General features: G+C 38.8%; 1 protein-coding gene across 22 annotated transcripts in view; it reads right to left on the bottom strand.

Moving 5' to 3' along the window:
- RYR3 (ryanodine receptor 3) overlaps positions 1–18,831 on the bottom strand; it is a 522,680-nt gene that overhangs the window by 164,244 nt on the left and 339,605 nt on the right. For 14 of the 22 annotated variants that reach the window (XM_025189447.3, XM_075927048.2, XM_075927054.2 and 11 more), the window contains 6 exons: positions 17,797–17,932; positions 14,494–14,674; positions 12,780–12,885; positions 5,848–5,968; positions 4,959–5,128; positions 115–335 (listed from right to left, as the gene is read on the bottom strand). In XM_025189447.3, the coding sequence (XP_025045232.1) occupies positions 115–335; positions 4,959–5,128; positions 5,848–5,968; positions 12,780–12,885; positions 14,494–14,674; positions 17,797–17,932 (935 nt within the window). The remainder of the gene's footprint in view (positions 1–114; positions 336–4,958; positions 5,129–5,847; positions 5,969–12,779; positions 12,886–14,493; positions 14,675–17,796; positions 17,933–18,831) is intronic. The other 8 variants (XM_075927047.2, XM_089778462.1, XM_075927051.2 and 5 more) reach the window with 1 other exon arrangement.

The raw sequence follows: 18,831 nt of genomic DNA, 5'->3' as shown, positions 1-18,831 counted from the left end.
TACATTCCCATTCTATATGATACAAAGAGAAGAAAATTACTTTATTACAACAAACATGCTTTATTTAATACCTAGTGCTAAAGAAAACAATTTACAGATGTGCATTATACTCACTGGCATACAGCAAGCAAGCAATCTTCAATAGTATCTCTTTGTGCTTTTGTAAGGGACCGTCCCTTGGATAATCTATATATTGTGTGAAGTGTTGAATCAATCAGAGAGGCATAATGCTCCGTTCCAGAAAAGAGAGGAGCACATCTTGTTAGCAATGGAAGCACAGATGAGCAAATGTATCTATTTAGTGCAAGAGCTGCCTCTGTGGTGCTCAGAGATACCTGTATAAAAGTAGTATATAGCTGTCAATGCCATCTGGAATTACAATTTGTTAAGTAAAAATGCTCTAAAATAAACACCATGTTACATTTCTCAGAGTGTCTCAATAACATTTATGATGTAGAGAAGTGTTAAATGTCAGCCTGTACTGTGGCTAGTGATGGGCTTCCTCCCATTGGCACGGCACAGCTATATGCACCATCTTACAGAGGCGCAGCTGCACTGGTACAGTGGAGCTGCTGTATACATAGCCGTAGGTATCTTGGATACCTTTAGGTTAGGTTAGATTACATAAATCAACTACTTTGGTATAAATGAGACCATCAACTAAGACAAAAACTCAGGTGTTTTGCTCCTTATGTTTTAGCTCATAAAGCAGTTTTAAGTATTACTGAAAAAAATAGTTTACATCTTTGTAACTTTGATTATTATGCGCATGCACACACACGCACATGTAGTTTATTACAAAGAAATATGTATATGCTCCTACTCTGTATAAGGGTGCATATAGATTACTTTGAACTTCTTTAGAGAGGAATGACTTCATTCTATATTTACAGATTTTTAAAGTGAACTGTTAATTTGGGATAAACCATATGTACATATGGAATAACACAAAGGTGTGTAAGACTAATGAGGCCAAAAGTATTTGGATCTTTTTATGCAATTGCAAAATATTTTTCCTACCCTGGGCTCACCAAAAGAATGCAACTCAGAGAAAAAACATGAGTGGTGGTTTCTGCTGGTCACTATACCCTGTGGCAAGCTGCTAAGGTTATGCTACCTCATAACTTCCACTCCACTGCTTATGTGAATCGAGTTCACTGCTAGAAAATTCTTATCAGCTTTCCAGGCTTTTGTAGTCTTAGGCTGCAAAGAAAACTTTTAAAATGAAAACCACATGGTATTAGGAAATGTATCCCGAGTTGCAAGAAGCTCTAACTTATAAGACTAGAATTATTTTTCTGAAAAGTTAAATGCAACATGTGATATAGATGCATGGATGGACCAAGGCTTTCCTGTAAACTGAATCTTACCTTTCTAAATCTATATATAAATGGAATAACATGCATTTCAGTTCAACACAGTAGCTACCATCAGTGTTCCCCCTGTGAGATGTATGCTTATGTGGGCACTCAGGAGAGATTCAAATTCCACACAGCTGATTAGCAGAGCACGCAGAGCTAGGCTTTTTGTTTCTATTTGTGCTGCACATTTGATGCCTTGGTACACATAAAAATATTCCACACACAGATGGAAAGTATTACAGGAAACATAGGCTACCATTATCTGAATATTAAAAACATTAAGATGAAGGACCTTGAATATTTTTACTTTGTTTTTCTTATTCTTTTTTATACTAATCACAGTTTGATTTATTGATATGGAGCTTTAGTGATAGGACAATCCTTCAGCCCTTACTTAAGTGAACTGTCCTGTGTAAGAACTATCTTGTAATGGTCATTAGCTAATTACCAAAAAAGAGTCAGCCATCCAGCACTTTTATTAACATATGAGTTTAAAACTATAACCTACATAAAAAATGTAATAATATCAAGAGCTCTAAAAGTTCTGTGGCACCTTAAAGACTAATAGATATATTTGGGCATAAGCTTTTGTGGTGCCACAGGACTTGTTTTTGAAAATACAGACTAACATGGCTATCCCTCTGAGATTTGACAAAAGCTCTTGTTATTTTAATTACTGCAACATTATTATTACTTCTAATTATACACTTGGATTTCATATCAAACTCTACATACAGTTTCAAGTGCACATATATATTCACAGAAACTATCAAGATTTGAAGTTTTCCCGCTAGTTCCAGAAACCATACTTTTCCCTTTGTGCTTCAGTTAGCTCATTATTATTTTATCCAACCATAATAATTGACAAAATAAGTGTTTTTAGTTTATACAACTTGTAAATTATTAGCTAATATTTTTCTTGGGCCATTCTCACATTTCTGGAAGCTTAAATTATTATTTAAAAAAAACTGTCAAATGTAAAATCCTGACCCTACTGAAGTCGGGAGTTTTTCCATTGACTCCAATAGGTCTAGGATTTCCCCCCCAGGTACAGTAAAACTCCAGTTGTCCGGCATCCAATAGTCCAGCACCATCTGGAACCCGGAGGTGCTCCGGGCAGCCGGACAATTGGAGCTGCTCTGCCCTGGGCTTCCCGGAGTCAGCCACTGGTCAGTTTCAGCAGCGGCTGACTTGGGGAAGGCTGGGGCAGAGCAGCTGGGATGCTGCCGGGTTGGCCCCGCAGCGCCGAGGGGCGCATTCCCCCCACTCCACCCAAGACCCCTCGTAGCCCTCCCTTCCAATGGTCCGGCACATTTGATAATCAGGCACCCCCTGGGTCCTAAAGGTGCTGGATTATCCGAAGTTTACTGTATATGTACTTATGTTGCAAGAAAAATACTACCTTCTGTGTTTACTTTTGCTCAAAAGACTAATAAAGGTAAGAAGAAAGCAGATAAAAATTACATATGTTTTGAAAGTGGGAGAATCCACAGTCTGTTTAACCCTCTGTCTAGTCATAACAAAAGCTATTTAATGTGTTACAAACTAGTACAGATATACAGATCTAGCCATTCACTCTCTGTCTCTCTCTCTCCCTGTGAGTAGGCCAAGTCCTGATGTTCTTAATTAATTTTTATTCAGTCTTTGTTAATCTAACTGGGTGAAAAGTAAAAAAATTATCCATGAATACAATGGCATTCTAGGCATTTTTGTGCATCTAAACATTCTCTTCCCTCCACAGTTCTCCACATCTATAGTTATTTATGTGAATACAGAAATAAATCTTTACATTGTGTTCATTATGCATATTAATAAATTAATAATCTACAAATTAAGTATTGTCCACTATTGTATTCAGTTCCTCGGAGAGCTTATCAACTCTAAAAGGCAATCTCAGTGGAATAGTAGTAATGACACAACTGGAAATCAATTGTGTCAGTGACTGTCTCATCTTCTCAACAATATATAGTTCTTAAAAACAACTGAAATAATATTAAGCATTTTAAGTGAGTTAAATCACTACATGATAATCTTAAAACCCCACCCTATGCTCTACTTCATATGCATCTGATTCAGGTATAAATGCTGCCAAATCATAACTTTCTATTCACACCAGTCATAATTTTAAATTTTGAACCAATGTCAATGACCAAATTAGGTACAAGACAGGGGAGAATGAGGCTCTTAATGTGTGGTATTACATAAGGGGTCAGAAAGGCTATTATTGGATATGGGCATTATGACTTTTATACAAAAAGGAAGACTCATATACAATATTTTAAATTACTCTTATTTTAGATTAAGTACCACTTTTTGGTAACATCAGGTGTATTTTTTTAGATTATGCAAAATAACAACAACAAAAAAGTTGCATCTCCAGGGGAAATATAGTGTCTTCTATGATAGTCCAAACTGATAAAAAAAAAGAGATGCCTATTTCTATATAGAGAGAAGAATCCTTATGAATGTAGAAGCATCTGACGAAGTGGGTCTTTGCCTACGAAAGCTTATGCTCCTACACTTCAGTTAGTCTATAAGGTGCCACAGGACTCCTCGTCGCTTTTGCAGATTCAGACTAACACGGCTACCCCTCTGATACTATGAATGTAGAGGCTCAGAGACTGATCTTTTGAGACACTCAGAGGAATTAGATTCATGATATTTTTGGACTGAATGGTAATAAGAAGTACTAGAAAGCTCGACAGAATGTTTCTCATCATAATATTTCCAGACCAAAATTGAAAACCTAAGAAATTTGAATATTAATTGTGATTGTGGTTGACCGGATTATAAAACTGAAAAACTGAAACATCTGCTATGACACACAAAAGATGCTTTGGTCAAGTTGAAAAAGATTTGCACAGGGGAATTTGGCAGCTGAGTAAAGATAGGCTGACCAATCCTCTGTTTCATACCCTCTGTCAATCATCACTGCTGCTTCTCCACTAGTGTAAATTTACTTTCTGTGGATTTGATTTTTATGCAGAGACCCTCCAGCACCTGCATAAGGATTTCAAGTAATTCTGAGTGCCTGAGGAAAACATGAGCCTTCTCCAGTTTTTCATAGCCCATCCCGAACTAGCAGTACCCTTAAAAGGAAAACGATAAATTATTTTCTCAGATATGTGAGCAGAGTTCCTATGAATCTGAAGTTGTAGTCTGGCCCAAGTTTATCACGTTTTTCATATTATTTAAATTTCTAATCCCTTCAGATTTTACTATATAAATTTTAAGTAGTGTGGTTACTCTCTGAGAGTTTTCTAAGTAAAACAAGCATATTCATACTAACTGTAATTTATTTTTAATATATTCTCGTATTGACATTCCTGGCTTTTTTTGTTGCATAATTCTTATGAGCTCTTTATACTAGATTTCTTTAGGATTTTTGGTCCCTTAATACTAGTATTGAACATTTTTTATTCTGTTAATATATCTGTAATTACATTATTATTGTGTGCTGACATTAGTAAGTATTGTGAGAAATCTTATTTATTATTTTTCCTTTTCTATGCACTAACTAAAATGCTATATTTTATAACTCTGATGTAGCCAGTATCCTTAACCAATATTCCTGATTCTCACTAACAAAATACTTACTGTATCCAGAGAGGCAGATGCTCTTAAGTCTTGTAAAAATCCAACCTCCAGTAGGTGGAGGAGGAAGCTTTGGTCCTTAATACCATAGACACGGTCCAAAAACAGCACCATGGGTGCTTTATGGTCAGGACAGAAACTTGCAGACATGTCTGGCTCAGTGACTGTACCATCTAAAAAAAATAGTATTTAATTTCTATTTCCAAAAAAAATGCAGCTCAGCTCAAAATCTCCTAACAATTTTCCATTTTCAAAAAATTCTAATGTACAATCATAAATTAAAATCATAGGATCAAATTAATCAACGAACTAGGCAACTGCAACTCCAGTAAGTTCAATGGTATAGCATGCATACTTGTATACACAGTGAAATTGCCTTGTCTCTTATTCTAAGCAACTAACATGTATGTTCTTAAAAATAAACAATTTTGGAAAAAGAGATAGTGACAGGCACTGCAGAATGATTAGAAATTGTAAAAGGCAATCAGAATATATTTATACAGTCACAGCCCTAGTACAAACATATAAAGATGCTCTTGCTTTTTTTTTTATAGCCCCCTTCTACCTCCTTTGATAGGAGGGCAGGGGGCCCTAGCCATCGGATAGAGGGAATAACTGGATGACTTGCACTGAACAATTTTTTGAGAGGTACTCCCAGAAATTTTATGTGAATTAACTAAATATTTGCCTTCCTGTCTTCTGGCCTGGCCAGAAAATATAGCCCACGGCTCCCCTACTGTACATGGGCACGACTTCTCTGATTTAGGTGGAGTTGCTCTCACAATAGAGTTTAATTTAGCCAAAGTCTAAATTATAGAAACTATAACAAAAATTTTCTGTATATCTATTTAAACACTTTAGAAAAGTTTTCATTGTAGTAAATTGCATTTACCTTTGTTAACTGTTGATAGTTTTAGTGGTATACTTATAATGCCAACCAAGTCTTCTGTTGGCACAAGAGAACGAAGGATTGATCTTATTCGAATAGCTTCTCCTTTTCCAGTTTGGATAAGCTGTTGAAACATGATCATACATATAAAATAAAACATTTAGTTAATTGTTGGGACATCAGAAAAGCAGTGACAAAACCTCATTGACTAAAATATTATTGCTGAGGATATTGTTTGTTTTGTAAATGCCCGTCTCCTAGCATGTAAAAAGGAAGGTTCCAGGTTCCAATGATTCCACACTTCTTGACTTTCCCAATTTTAATGAGTACCTGAAATCATAGGGTTAAGGTAGATATACTAAAGCTAGCTTTTATCTCACTAGCTTGGGTATCAGATCAGTAAAGCCACAGCAGCATAGGCTGCGACATGAGATAGCCATATAATTATCCAAAGTTCCAGGCAGGCTTGTACAGTTACTAGAGCTATAGCTTACTGCTATTGCTTCACTGCTCTGGTACCTGAGAGCAACTTACCCAGGGTACAATACAGATTAGGAGTGACACAAATACTCATTATCTCCAACACAGGGTGCCCTTTACATTGCTTTGCTGCTGTAGCTTCCAGTCTGGATTGCTCAGAAATAGTCTCTGCATGCAAGTTACTCCCTGTTATGTCTGGGTGTGTATGGCAGCTTGCCAGCCCATTGCTCCTTGTTCTATTCTCAGAGGTTAAGAGAATAATTTTTCTCCCTCTTTGTAATAACCTTTAATGTACTTGAAAACTATTATCATATCCCCTCTCAGTCTTCTCTTCCTTCATAACTCATGTTTTCCAAACATTTAATCATTTGTGTAGCTCTTCTTTGGACTTTCTCCAATTTTTCCGTATCTTCTCTGAAATTTTGCACCCATAATTGGACATAATACTTCAGCTGAGGCTTAATCAGAGCAGAATAGTGTGGGGAAAACAGTTGTCTACCTTTTGTAACTATTATTCTTTGAAATGTGTTGCTCTGATCCATTCTAATAAATGTGAGTGCCATGTGCATAATCAGAGAATTTTTCTTCGCAGTATTTATCAAGTTGGCTTTGGAGACTGCGGCGTGGTGCCTTCATAGAGCAAATTATGGGACACTGACGACCATCCATCCTTTCAGTTCCATATTGCCCAAATAAACCAATAGAGGAGAAGTGGGTTGGATTTGAAATGGACACGAGTAACATATCTCAAAGAACAAGTTACAAAAGTTAGATAACTATTTTTTCTTCAAGTGATTGCTTATGTGCATCCCAAAAGGTGATTCATCAGCAGTTTCCATGGAAGAGGAGAGGGAATTCACCTGGTTGCTGCCTGTAAGACTTCCCCACCAAAGGCTGCATCATCTCATGCCTGTTGGGTAATGGCGTAGTGAGCTGAAGGTATAAATGGATGACCATGTAGCTGCCCTGCAGCTGTCCTAGATAGGGATCTGCACAATGAACACTTGTGGAATGGGTTGTCAACACTGGTGCTGGGACCTTGACTAGGTTGTAGCAGACCCTGATGCAGAATGTGACTCATGATCAGGGATCGACAAATAATACAATCTACTCGCCGATGGCGAGTAGTTTGTAACCCGGAAGAGCTGGGTTCGGGCGATCTGCACATGCGCAGATCGCTGGACAGTGTGGCTGGCGAGCGGGGCTCACCGTGATTCAGCGAGCCCTGCTCATGATGATAGTAGCTAGACCAAGATGGGGAAGCTGTTCATTCTCTCTGCTATTGCAATAAAGAGTTACATTGATTTATGGAGTGGTCTTATGAATTCCATGTAAAATAGGAGAGCATGCTTGACATCCAGGGAATAGAGGGCCCTCTCCCTATAATTGGTGTGGGGTTTCAGAAAGAAAACCAGCAAAAGATGTCTTGGCTTATACAGAAGTGTGAGACCAACATAAGCAAGAATGCTGGGTGACAGCATAGCTGCACCTTATCTTTATAAAAGACAATGTGTAGTGGTTCAGAGATGAAGGCTCAGAGCTCAGAAATTTGTTGAGATGAGGTTATGGCCACAGGAAGGCCATCTTTCAAGAGACGTAAGACAGAGGACAGCTAATCAGGGGCTCAAACTGGGGTCCCATGAGCTTAGAGGGGACCAGGTCCAGGTCTCATGGGTGAAGTAAGCATTTGACTTGGGGATATTGCCTGTTCTGACCCTTGAGGAACTGTCCTACCATGGGGTTTCCACAGACAGACAGCCTATGGGTGAAACATATAGATGGCTGCAAGGTAGACTCTTATGGACAAGATGGAGGTCGTGATATTTTAGGTGCATGGTGGTGTCAATGACTGTGGGAATAGGGGCTTGCTGCAGGTGGAAGACAGGTTGTATTGACCAAAGGGAGAAACATTTCCACTTAGCCATACATTACCCAACTGGAGGGCTTGTGGCTACCTAGGAAGACTTTGCAGATCAAGTCTGAACACTGCTTAAGTTGAGTTAACCATGGAGTTTCCACCCCATGAGATGGAGGGACTCCAGGCTAGGATGCTGACGATAGCCATAGTCCTGGGTGATAAGATCCAAAGCGGGGGGTGGGGAGGCAACAGCCTGTCCACCATCAGGTTCAGTAGCATGGTGATCCAGTGCTGCCTGGGTCATGCTGGAGTTAGTAGGATGAGTGATGCTTTGTCCTACTGGATCTTGAGGAAGACCCCGTGTATGAGAGAGAAGGGCAGGAAGATATACAATAAGTGTCTCAACCAGGACAGGTGAAACATTTGTGCTAGGGATTCCTGGCTGTGATTTTGGAAGGAGCAGAACAGGTGGCACTTCCAGTTGCTCCTTGCTGCAAAGGGGTCTGCATGGGGATGACCCCATCTGTGGCAGATGGACAGAGCAATATCCACTTGGTGTGATCATTTGTGGGTGAGCAGCTGAAACTGTCCTCTAGGTTCTTCTGCGCTCCCAATAGGTATAATGCCTGTAGGTGGATGTGATGAGATATATAGACACCCCAAAGGAAAAGGGCCTCTTGGCACATGGGAGAGGAGTGAGCATCACCATCTGTTTATATAATACACTGTTGCTGTGTTCTCTGTTTGAACAGAGATGCATTGGCTCTGAAGCTGGGTCTGAATCGTCTGACAGGTGAGGTGCACAGCTGGAAGTTCCCTGATGTTGGTAGGCAGTGAAGGTTCAGATTGGGACCACAATTCCTATGCCCTGGAAATGCGTAGGTGCACTCTCCATCCAGTTCCTGATGCATCTGTGGTGATGGTGAACATTGGATGAAGCATGTGAAGGGGCACCCCTGCCCAGACTACCTAGAACTTCAATCACCAGGTCAGAGATTTGAGGAGGGTAGCCACTGAATGAGTGCTGGCCACTGAATGGGTGCTTGCCCAGTTATAGCCAGGCTGGCATTGGTGCTGGCACATCCTGTGGGCTATGGCACCAGAAGCAGTACTGTGATCAGGAGTCGTACCAGCTGCACCTACATGATGACTATTCCTCATCCGAATCTGATGAATACTTGGAGTCTGACCATGGAAGAGCTAAAGCCGATGGTTTTAGAGAGGAGAATCACAGTGACGATGAACAATTCCACATCACCACTGGTTTTCCCTGATGCTGGACTGCCCACCCTGCGGAGGGTGCTGAGGAGGCCACTGTGTGACAGTGCCAATACCAAAGGTGGCATCCATGCAGTCACCTGCCAAGTCAGGGATTGTGCCGTCCTGGTGATAAGATCCCTGGCAGCCTCAAAGTTATTGGGTGTGGAGGGAAGGTCTAATTCCTCCTCCTACTCCTCCTTGCCAGATGAAACAAACAGCACCAGTCTCGATGATCCACAATATGGGGCCAGAGTTAAAGGTGTGGGAATGGTGCCACATACTCGAACCTGCCTGTGGCAGGGAGTGGTGACAATGTTCCCTTGAGGCATCATTCCACAGCACCGAGGGGTCCCACTCTGAGGCCAACTCCTGCGGTGCTTGTAGTAGAATAGCTGTCTCCATTAGTAAGAGCCTCAGGCAATGGTCCTGCTCTTTCTTACTCATAGGTCTAAAGATCTTGCAAATACTGTACATATTAGTTTGATGGCCCTTTTCAAGGTACTCGAGGCATGAAGAGTGTGGCTCAATCTTGGATATAGCTTTTCTTCAGCTCTCAAGATTTAAAACCCTTCAGACGGCAGAATGCCCCAGTCTGGAAAGCTGTAAATGAGGAGGCGGGAACTCCACAGGCTAACTAACTTTACCTATACAAGTATAAAATGAACTATAGAGTTCATGAAGGCATCATGCCAGAGAGGTCCACAACAGACCCGATGGGTACTGCTAAGGGAAAATACAGTCATGCACACGGCATGTGCATTCCCCTATTGGAATTTACATGAGCAATCACTCAAAGAAGAACTACTTCTCATATCTTGCTTACAACACTCCTGTTTAAACATCTCAGAATGATGTTTGCATTTTTTTGCAACAGTGTTACACTGTTGATTCATATTTCCCTTGTACTATGACCCTACAGAACCCTTTCTATAGTACTCCTTCCTAGGTATTCATTTCCCATTTTGTATGCATGCAACTGATTAGGTGCATAATTATTATTGACTTTCAATGGCAACTGATGTCCATTTGTCATATATACCTATGAAAATCTTCCCGGGTATGTCTACACTACCCCGCTAGTTCGAACTCGTGGGGTAATGTAGGCATACCGCACTTGCAAATGAAGCCCGGGATTTGAATTTCCTGGGCTTCATTTGCATAAGCCGGGCGCTGCCATTTTTAAATCCCGGCTAGTTCGAACCCTAATCCGAACTAGCTACTCCATGCCGCATGTAGCTGCGCGGCACGGGGTTCGAACTAGCCGGGATTTAAAAATGGCGGCGCCTGGTTTATGCAAATGAAGCCCGGGAAATTCAAATCCCGGGCTTCATTTGCAAGTGCGGTATGCCTACATTACCCCGTGAGTTCGAACTAGCGGGGTAGTGTAGACATACCCTCCCAGAATGTTTATTTCTTTGAACTTATTTTTGTTTAGGTTTTATATTTAGACTATTCAAAACATCCAAACTGATCTTTCTCAAACTTTTCAAAAGTTATCTTTGGCCTCAGATCACATAGGAGAAATTTTATGTTCTAAGAAATAGTTAAGAAAGTTATGAGCAAATGAAAAAAGAGAGCTAGAATTTAAAAAATATTTATTAATTTACGATAGAGTAAAATTTACAGTGTAATATACATTACAAATATAACATATTTTCTCCGACTGAGATGTTTTTTTAATCTAGCATCAATATCAGTACAATTTTGAAAATTACTCATTGCTGTTTTAAATTAAATGCAGACAAGCTAATTTTTGAGTAGCCACAAAATCATCAGATTTTTTGTTAGCAGCTCCTGAAAGGTATGCTACAGGACAATACAACTAATGCAGTAAAACCAATTAGTAAGTGGTCAGATAAATTGTTAGTAGCTTGTTTTTATCAAAGTTTGTTTTTATCAAAGAATAGTGAATTCTATTGATTAAGTGTAAAAGTTATGGGTTTTTAAATGTCTTCTATATTCTACTTTTATCCCGCTGACTCACTCTTTATTGTCAACTCTGTACATTTACATTAAATCAAATCATTAGAGATCGAGAAGAGTATTCAGAACATCTATGATTTCTTTTCTATCCTACTTATAAACATCAGCATCAACTCCCTCACCAAATTTGGGGAGGCAGTGCTGCCTAGTGGATAGATCACTGCATTGTAAGACCTGTAAAGTGAAATTTTAAATTCTCTGGCTACGTCTACACTGCAAGGTTTTTGCGCAAGAAGTCTTTTGTGGAAGAATTCTTGCACAAAAAACACGTCCACATCTCAAAGCGCATCACAAAAGTGATGTGCTTTTGCGCAAGAGAGCGTCCACACTGCATGAATGCTCTTGCGCAAGAAAGCTCTGATGGCCATTTACAGAATGGCCATCAGAGCACCTGTGCTTTTTCCCCCTGGAGCGTCCACACTTGCCCTTTTCGCAACTGCTGTAGCGCAAAAGGGAGTTATGCCTCGTAGAAGGAGGTTTACCTACACTGGCAAAAGCCCTCTGTTCTGCCGTTTTACTGCTGATTTACTTGTGCAAAAGTGCATTTGAGGTGTGGACACTCTACAGGGTTTTGCGCAAAAATGACCATTTTTGTGCAAAAACCTTGCAGTGTAGACATAGCCCAAGATGTCAATTGCAAAACTCTCATTGACTTCAATGGAACCTAGATTTTGGCCCTGGGTTCTACCTCACAGCTCTGTTTCCCCTTCCATCATCTGTCTCTTAACCTATTTAGATTTTTCAGGGCAGACAGAGCCTCCTCAGCATTGTGCCACAGTCTCAAGATCTCTGCACACTGTTGTTTTACAGATCACTTCTATAGCCAAAACCAATCACATGCAAAACTTTTACATTTCATCCAAGCTTAGCTACCTGGATGGGCACTCATAATATGTCATAGGAAATATTCAGAGGGGTAGCCGTGTGTTTCTATAACTTTAAAAACAATAAATAGTCCTGTAGTACCTTAGAGACTGATTAGATAGAAAAAGAAAGAAAGAAAGAAAGAAAGAAAGAAAGAAAGAAAGAAAGAAAGAAAGAAAGAAAGAAAGAAAGAAAGAAAGAAAGAAAGAAAGAAAGAAAGAAAGAAAGAATGAATGAATCACGGGCAAAACCCACTTCCTGTCTGACAAAACATGGATAGAGTCATAAATCAATGGTACTTTTTCATAAACAGTTTTGCATGAAGAGTATGCATATAAAAATATGGAAACCCTAAGTTTCCCAAAAGAAAAACTTTTGGGCAGAGAAGGGTTTTGTCATGTGAATATTATTTTGTCTGGAAGTGCTTTTATGAAGCATTTTTGTAACTCCTTTTACTTTTATTTCTGAGCAAGAGAACAGAGCCACTTACGTGCATTTCTGGAGCACAGCGTCCAAGCAAGTCTATCAGAGCTGAATAAAATGACATGATTGCATTACCCATGTGCACGATCTCTTCTTCGTCTTCTTCAGCACTGCTAAAAAGAAAGCAAATATATGTGTATATTTTGGCTGCTATTACATAGCCTAAAATAAGGTTGTATCCTTTGCTATAAGGTGACTGTAAAATGTTTGAGATTGTCATTTCCGCTGACCAAATGCAGTATTTATTGACCTATTTCTTGTGTCTGGTCACATGTTCATTTCTTCTGTACTATGAAATATACTTATTATTCACTTTTTCTTCATGTTTTATTATACTATTTATTTTACAAATCAGCATAGAAAAGGTAGGGAAAGTCTCTTGTGTTTTCTGTTTAAAAATTATTTTAATTAACTTTACATCATGTTCCCATGTACATTTTGTATGTAAAGTTCAATTATAAATTATGCACCATTCCATACCCGAAAGTTCAAGCTAATACTTCTGCATCTAAAACATATATTCAGTACTTCAGTTTTGAACTGTAAACTTATACAGAAAATTATTTGTCATAATTTAGGTTCTCTGTATGTTAAGTGATAGGTCCAATTTCTCTTTGAAATAATTGTTTACTCTTCAATTGTGTTGTTAGAATGTTATCTTCCATCAAAGAAGTATTATTAACTTCTAATTGATTTGTAAACTTAAACAACCTCTTCCCCCCACAAACAAACTACCATACTGCATGTGAATATGAGAATGGATAATGACAGGAAGATTCTGTGTCAATGACCAATTTAAAAAAAGTACTCTACAGTGTGGTTTAGAAAAATATATCTATTGTTTTAGAAAAATGGAGAGAGAAACCTCAACATGTTTCTTGGGATGAGACTTTCAAAGCAGACTAGGGTATTTAGACAAATATCTTTCATTGGACTGCTTCAAAGCTTCAGTCTTAATCTTACCTTTCAGAATTCAGGAAACAAAAACATTTCTTCTATGCAAAGTATTCAATAATTCATAAATTCTATTGGCCATATTTTGGTAACAATCAATACTGCATTGTGGAAAAGGGTAAAAAGGGGCCAGTTGGTATCACGCCTCCCCCCCAGCCAAGAAGTGTGCAGAGCTGACACCTTCACCATTCGTAGGCACTGAGGCCTATGTGGTGCCTTTTTGCCTTCCTGCCATGCCATGTGGCCTCAAGAGAAAAAGTGCAAGGAGGAATCAGTCAAAAAAACCAAGTATGAAAAGAAGCAGCCTTAGCAGGGACTTCAGACAGCCAGAGAATTATACAATTTTGAGAGAACTTTCTGTGCTCAGTGCTCGTTGTCTTCATGTGCACTCCAACTCACTTCCTCCCCATGCCCCTCACAATCTCTTTACCTTAATTTCACACCACATCTACTCCTCTACCCTACTCTTCCCTGCCGTCACCCTTATCCTTCCATGTCCTAGCTCCCTTCACTTTTCTTTCTATTCAGCTGATCCCTAATATGAAGCTTGCTATCAACACACACTTTGGTCCACCTGTGTGTTATCAACCCCTGTACCCTGCTCTGTCTGTCTTACTTATTTACATTTTAAACTCTTTGAAGTATGTCTGTCTGCTGCTCAGTGTCTATACAATGCCTACCACAATGAGATCAATATTCTTGGTTAGTCATTAGGTATTACTGTGGTATACAAGAGAGCATATACAAGAGGAAATACATTTACTTACACTTCGTCTGCATAGTCCTGACATGGTAGGTCAAGAGTTGGGTTCTCTGAGATCTTAATAGCTTCTTGCATAGCTGTCAGCAAACCACTTCCTCCTTCTCCTCTAAGAGCTGGCCCAAAGCATTCTGGGCGTCGAATAAGGAGCTTAACAACAACACTAGCATTTTCCTCAACGCTCTCACCTAAAGACCAAAAGGACACGTTAGCCACTTATATAAAAGACAATACAGTTCTAAAAGGCAACCATTAATTTATGGACAGTTTGGACTTTCCCCTAACTTTTACAGAACATAAAACAATACAGAAACCAAAGTTTTTTTTTTAAAGGGGGAAAAAAAGCTAAATGTATAGTACCAGAGAAAAATCTTCTGCTTAATCAATGAGCAGTTATTATACAAGGAATGGCAAAAGTGTAAATTTCCCCAAATTGTCTTGGCCAAAGTTCAACAACCTTAATGTAGAAGATTTACTTCTAGGATTGCCAGGGGAATTCATAAACATGACTACTTCTGACTTTGCCCTTTCTTCTGGAATTGCCAACAAGGCAGCAATCATGGTAGTTAGTTTCTGAAGTGTCCATGCACAAAATGGACTGAGCACTTATTTCACATAATTAAACCATCACTAGAAGGTAACAAAAAATGGTTACTAGCCTTCTGTAATTGTTGTTCTTTGAGGTGTGCTGCCCATGTCTATTTTACCCTTGTCATGTGTGTGGCCCGCACAGTAATTGAAAACTTTCCCTTCAGTGGTGCCTGTCAGAATGGCTGGGACACCTTGTGACATTACATGCCAAAGCATCTCAGTACAAAGGACCCAGCCATTCCAGGGTCCCCACTGAGCTTTTTGCTGACCACTCCAGTGCAGAGGAGTACAAGGTTGGGTTGTGGATCTCAAAGAACAGTAGTTATGAAGGATTAGTAACTATTTCTTGTTAGAGTGATTGCACATGAGCAGTACATTTTTAGTGACTCAAAGACGGTGGTGGGATTGGAGGAAATGTGCACACAGTTTAGAGTACAACTTGTCCAAATTTATCAGAATTTCTAGAGTACCAAGTGATGGCATAGTGTGAACAAAAGTGTGGACTGAAGATCAGGTAGCCTCTCTACAAATTTCCTGGATACTGAAGTTCTAGGATTGCTGGCTCCCCAGAATGAGAATCGCTATTACGATTAATGGATGTTTTCAACAATGCCTCCCAGAGCAGGAGCACCAGGGCAAGCTGAGGAAGATAGGAGATTGCAAGTGTACGTGGCTGATGAGAGGCTCACTCTATTACCAGGTAATGAAAAAATAATTGAAAATGTGGAGAAACATTTCTCTAATGCTTGAAAACTAAAGATCCTTACAAGGGGCCAGTCATTTGTTAGTTTGACCCTTCAATAGTTTATGGCTCTCTCCTAGTATTTGCTTGGTGTTAATTTCAATTTGGTTCAGAATTTTTCTCATAACATTTTATATTAATATCTGAATTAAAAATGTTTTCTATTTTCTTTCGATTTGAACATAGTATCTCCTGTACTTTTTATATTTTTATTGTTTTTATAAGGAGAGGCTAGAGGAGGTAGTTTATTTGGGGCACTTTGAGTTAAAAGCCCAAATAAATCTAGCCCTCTCCTCACAAAAGTCCCCCAAATAAACTACCTCCTCCATCTTCACTTTATTAAAACAACAAAAATATAAAAATATAGTAAAAGTTTTGAAACATTTACTGAAATTAGTCTTCAGTGTTTCCTTTTTTATTTTTATAGTTTCATATCAAGTGATGAAATAAAAATAACCATAAGATTGTTATTAATATGTGAGTGTTAATCTTGAAGTTCTTATTTGGGCAAAGCTTCTAGTTAGAACAATAGCTATTTTGCCTGAATAAAGACAGAACAAAAACTTCAAGATTAGGCTCCAGTTTTTAGCACTGCTCCCAGCCTCAAGTTGGTATGGCTACTAAGACCCTAGTTTGGACAAATGGCATGTTGAACTACTATTTTGATTACAACTGAGATGACCCTTCTTGTTCATTTTAACTTCTTGTATATTACATCAAACTTTTCACTGGTATGATTAGTGATCAATTATTATAATAAACAAGATCAACAAAATTATACTCTATCAAATTTTCAACAGTGAGTTTCTTCCCACTATTAGTTAGGAATACTTGCATTTAAAAGTCCGAGTCTTTCTGCACTGCTTCTTCTTCTCCTCCTCCTCCTCCTCCTCCTCCCTGTCTTTCTCCTCCCTCCCCTAGTAAAGCCTTTCCCACTTATTACAATTTTTACTTGGTCAGGGGAAGGATTCAGCAATGGGGAACTGACAAAGAATTTTCCCACTGCCCGAGTTTCCTGCCAGTGAAGAAGGGCCCCCCAAAAATGGGACACTACATTGATAAAAATAGCAATGTAGATGGGAAGCACAGTTTGGGTGAGTAGAGAGCATTGTATAATGTGTTCTCGGACATGTTTCTACTCACCTAATCCAGGCTTTTCCCATTTATACCTATGCTTGAGGATGGGTGTACAATGTTTAAATACACTATATGCCGCCTAAATAAGCATGCATGCAGCGTAGACATATTCTCAAGTGCCAACTGCTATCCATGAACCTCATCCGCAGTCTTACCCAAGGGGCCAAGAAATGAATGAAGAATGAGGAAGAACCCCCCCCCCCCCCCCGTAGGAGTTTGCTACTTCATTTCAGGACTAAGGTACATTGGCAGGCAACAGGAAAGAAAAGACGACTGAATTCCACAATACTTTTCAATCTAGCATTTTTCACACGCACCAAAAGCATACAAAAATACTCCACTGTGATATATTACAATATAATTCTGCATTTTATAACAAAGTAGCAGAATTACTCTTTGACATATGCCTGTAACTCTCATAGTGGTAATACTAATGTGGTTCAGTTGATGGACGTCAGGATTGTTGTATTTCCAATACAGACATTGCTGTGTATCCTAGAACACCAAATCATGAACCTCTTGGCACCTCAGTTTACCCACCACAAAAATTCATATAATTTTATTTACTTATCTGAGTATTGCCAGACTGTAATAATTAAAATATGCAAGGGAACTGAAAGATGTGATATAAGTAAAAAATATTGCTAAATAATTATGAAGATGATAATTACTTAATGGGAGGAATTCATTAGAAAACTTACATTTGTAAAGAGACAGTATACTTTACATAACTCAAAGATTTAGTTTTTATCGGTAGAGAAGCATGTAACAAATATATTTTTTAAAACATTGAAGAAAACATCAGTTGAGGTAATCATGATGCCAAAGATTTAAACTTACTGTTAACAAAGACAGCAAATCTTAAGAATGATAGATAGCGTTCACCCTCTATTGGATTCCATCCAATGTCAGGATATCCTTTAGCTACCAGCATAGGGCAGCTCTGAAGTCCACAACCAGCCAAGTAGGTGACAACCTGTTTTATATATAAGCATTTGTATTATTAAACAGTTTTTATTTTTAAAATATGTTTCTAATAATGTTATCAATGTATGAAACATACAAAATAGAACATCAGAAAAAAATTAAAAGATATTTTTAAATAGCAAATGTTTTGACCTGCCTCCAAGAAACAATTCATGAGACAAATTTCATAGAATCATAGAACTAGAGTAAGCCTCGAGTTCCCTCCACTCATGGTAGAACCAAGCATCATCTAGACCATACATATAGGTGTTTGTCTAACCCACTCTTAAAAATCTCCAAAGACAGAGATTCCCCAAATTACTAGGCAATTTTTTCCAGGACTTAGCCACCCTGATAGTTAGGAAGTTTTACCTAATGTCCACCCTAAATCTTCCTCACTGCAATTTAAGCCCAATTTGGTTTTTATCCTTTTATCAGGAGTTAAGACGAATGTTTTCTCCCTCATCCTTGTAACAAGTTTTTAGATACTAAATCATTGACGAAGATATCGGACAGAACCAGACTCAGAATTGATTCCTGTGAGATATTCAAGCATGACCATGAAACACTGATAGATACACTCTATGAACAGTTGACCAGCCAATTATGCACCCACCTTATATTACCTCCATCTAGTTTGTTAATGAGACAGTCATATATGATTGTGTCAAATGCTTTACTAAAGTCTAGATATACTACGTCTACCACTTCCCCCATATCCACAAAGCTTGTTATCCTGTCAAAGAAAGAAACCAGGTTGGTGTGACACGATTTGTTCTTTACAAATCTGTACAGACCATTACTTAGCACCTTATTATCTCCTTATTATCTTCTACATGTCTGTAAATTGATTCCTTAATTATTTGCTCCATTATCTTTCCAGGTACAGAAGTTAAGCTGACTGGTCTG

The sequence above is a fragment of the Pelodiscus sinensis genome, chromosome 5, assembly GCF_052426305.1.
Source record: "Pelodiscus sinensis isolate ZL-2025 chromosome 5, ASM5242630v1, whole genome shotgun sequence".
Lineage (NCBI taxonomy): Eukaryota > Metazoa > Chordata > Testudines > Trionychidae > Pelodiscus > Pelodiscus sinensis.
This window is presented reverse-complemented; position numbering and strand designations above follow the sequence as displayed.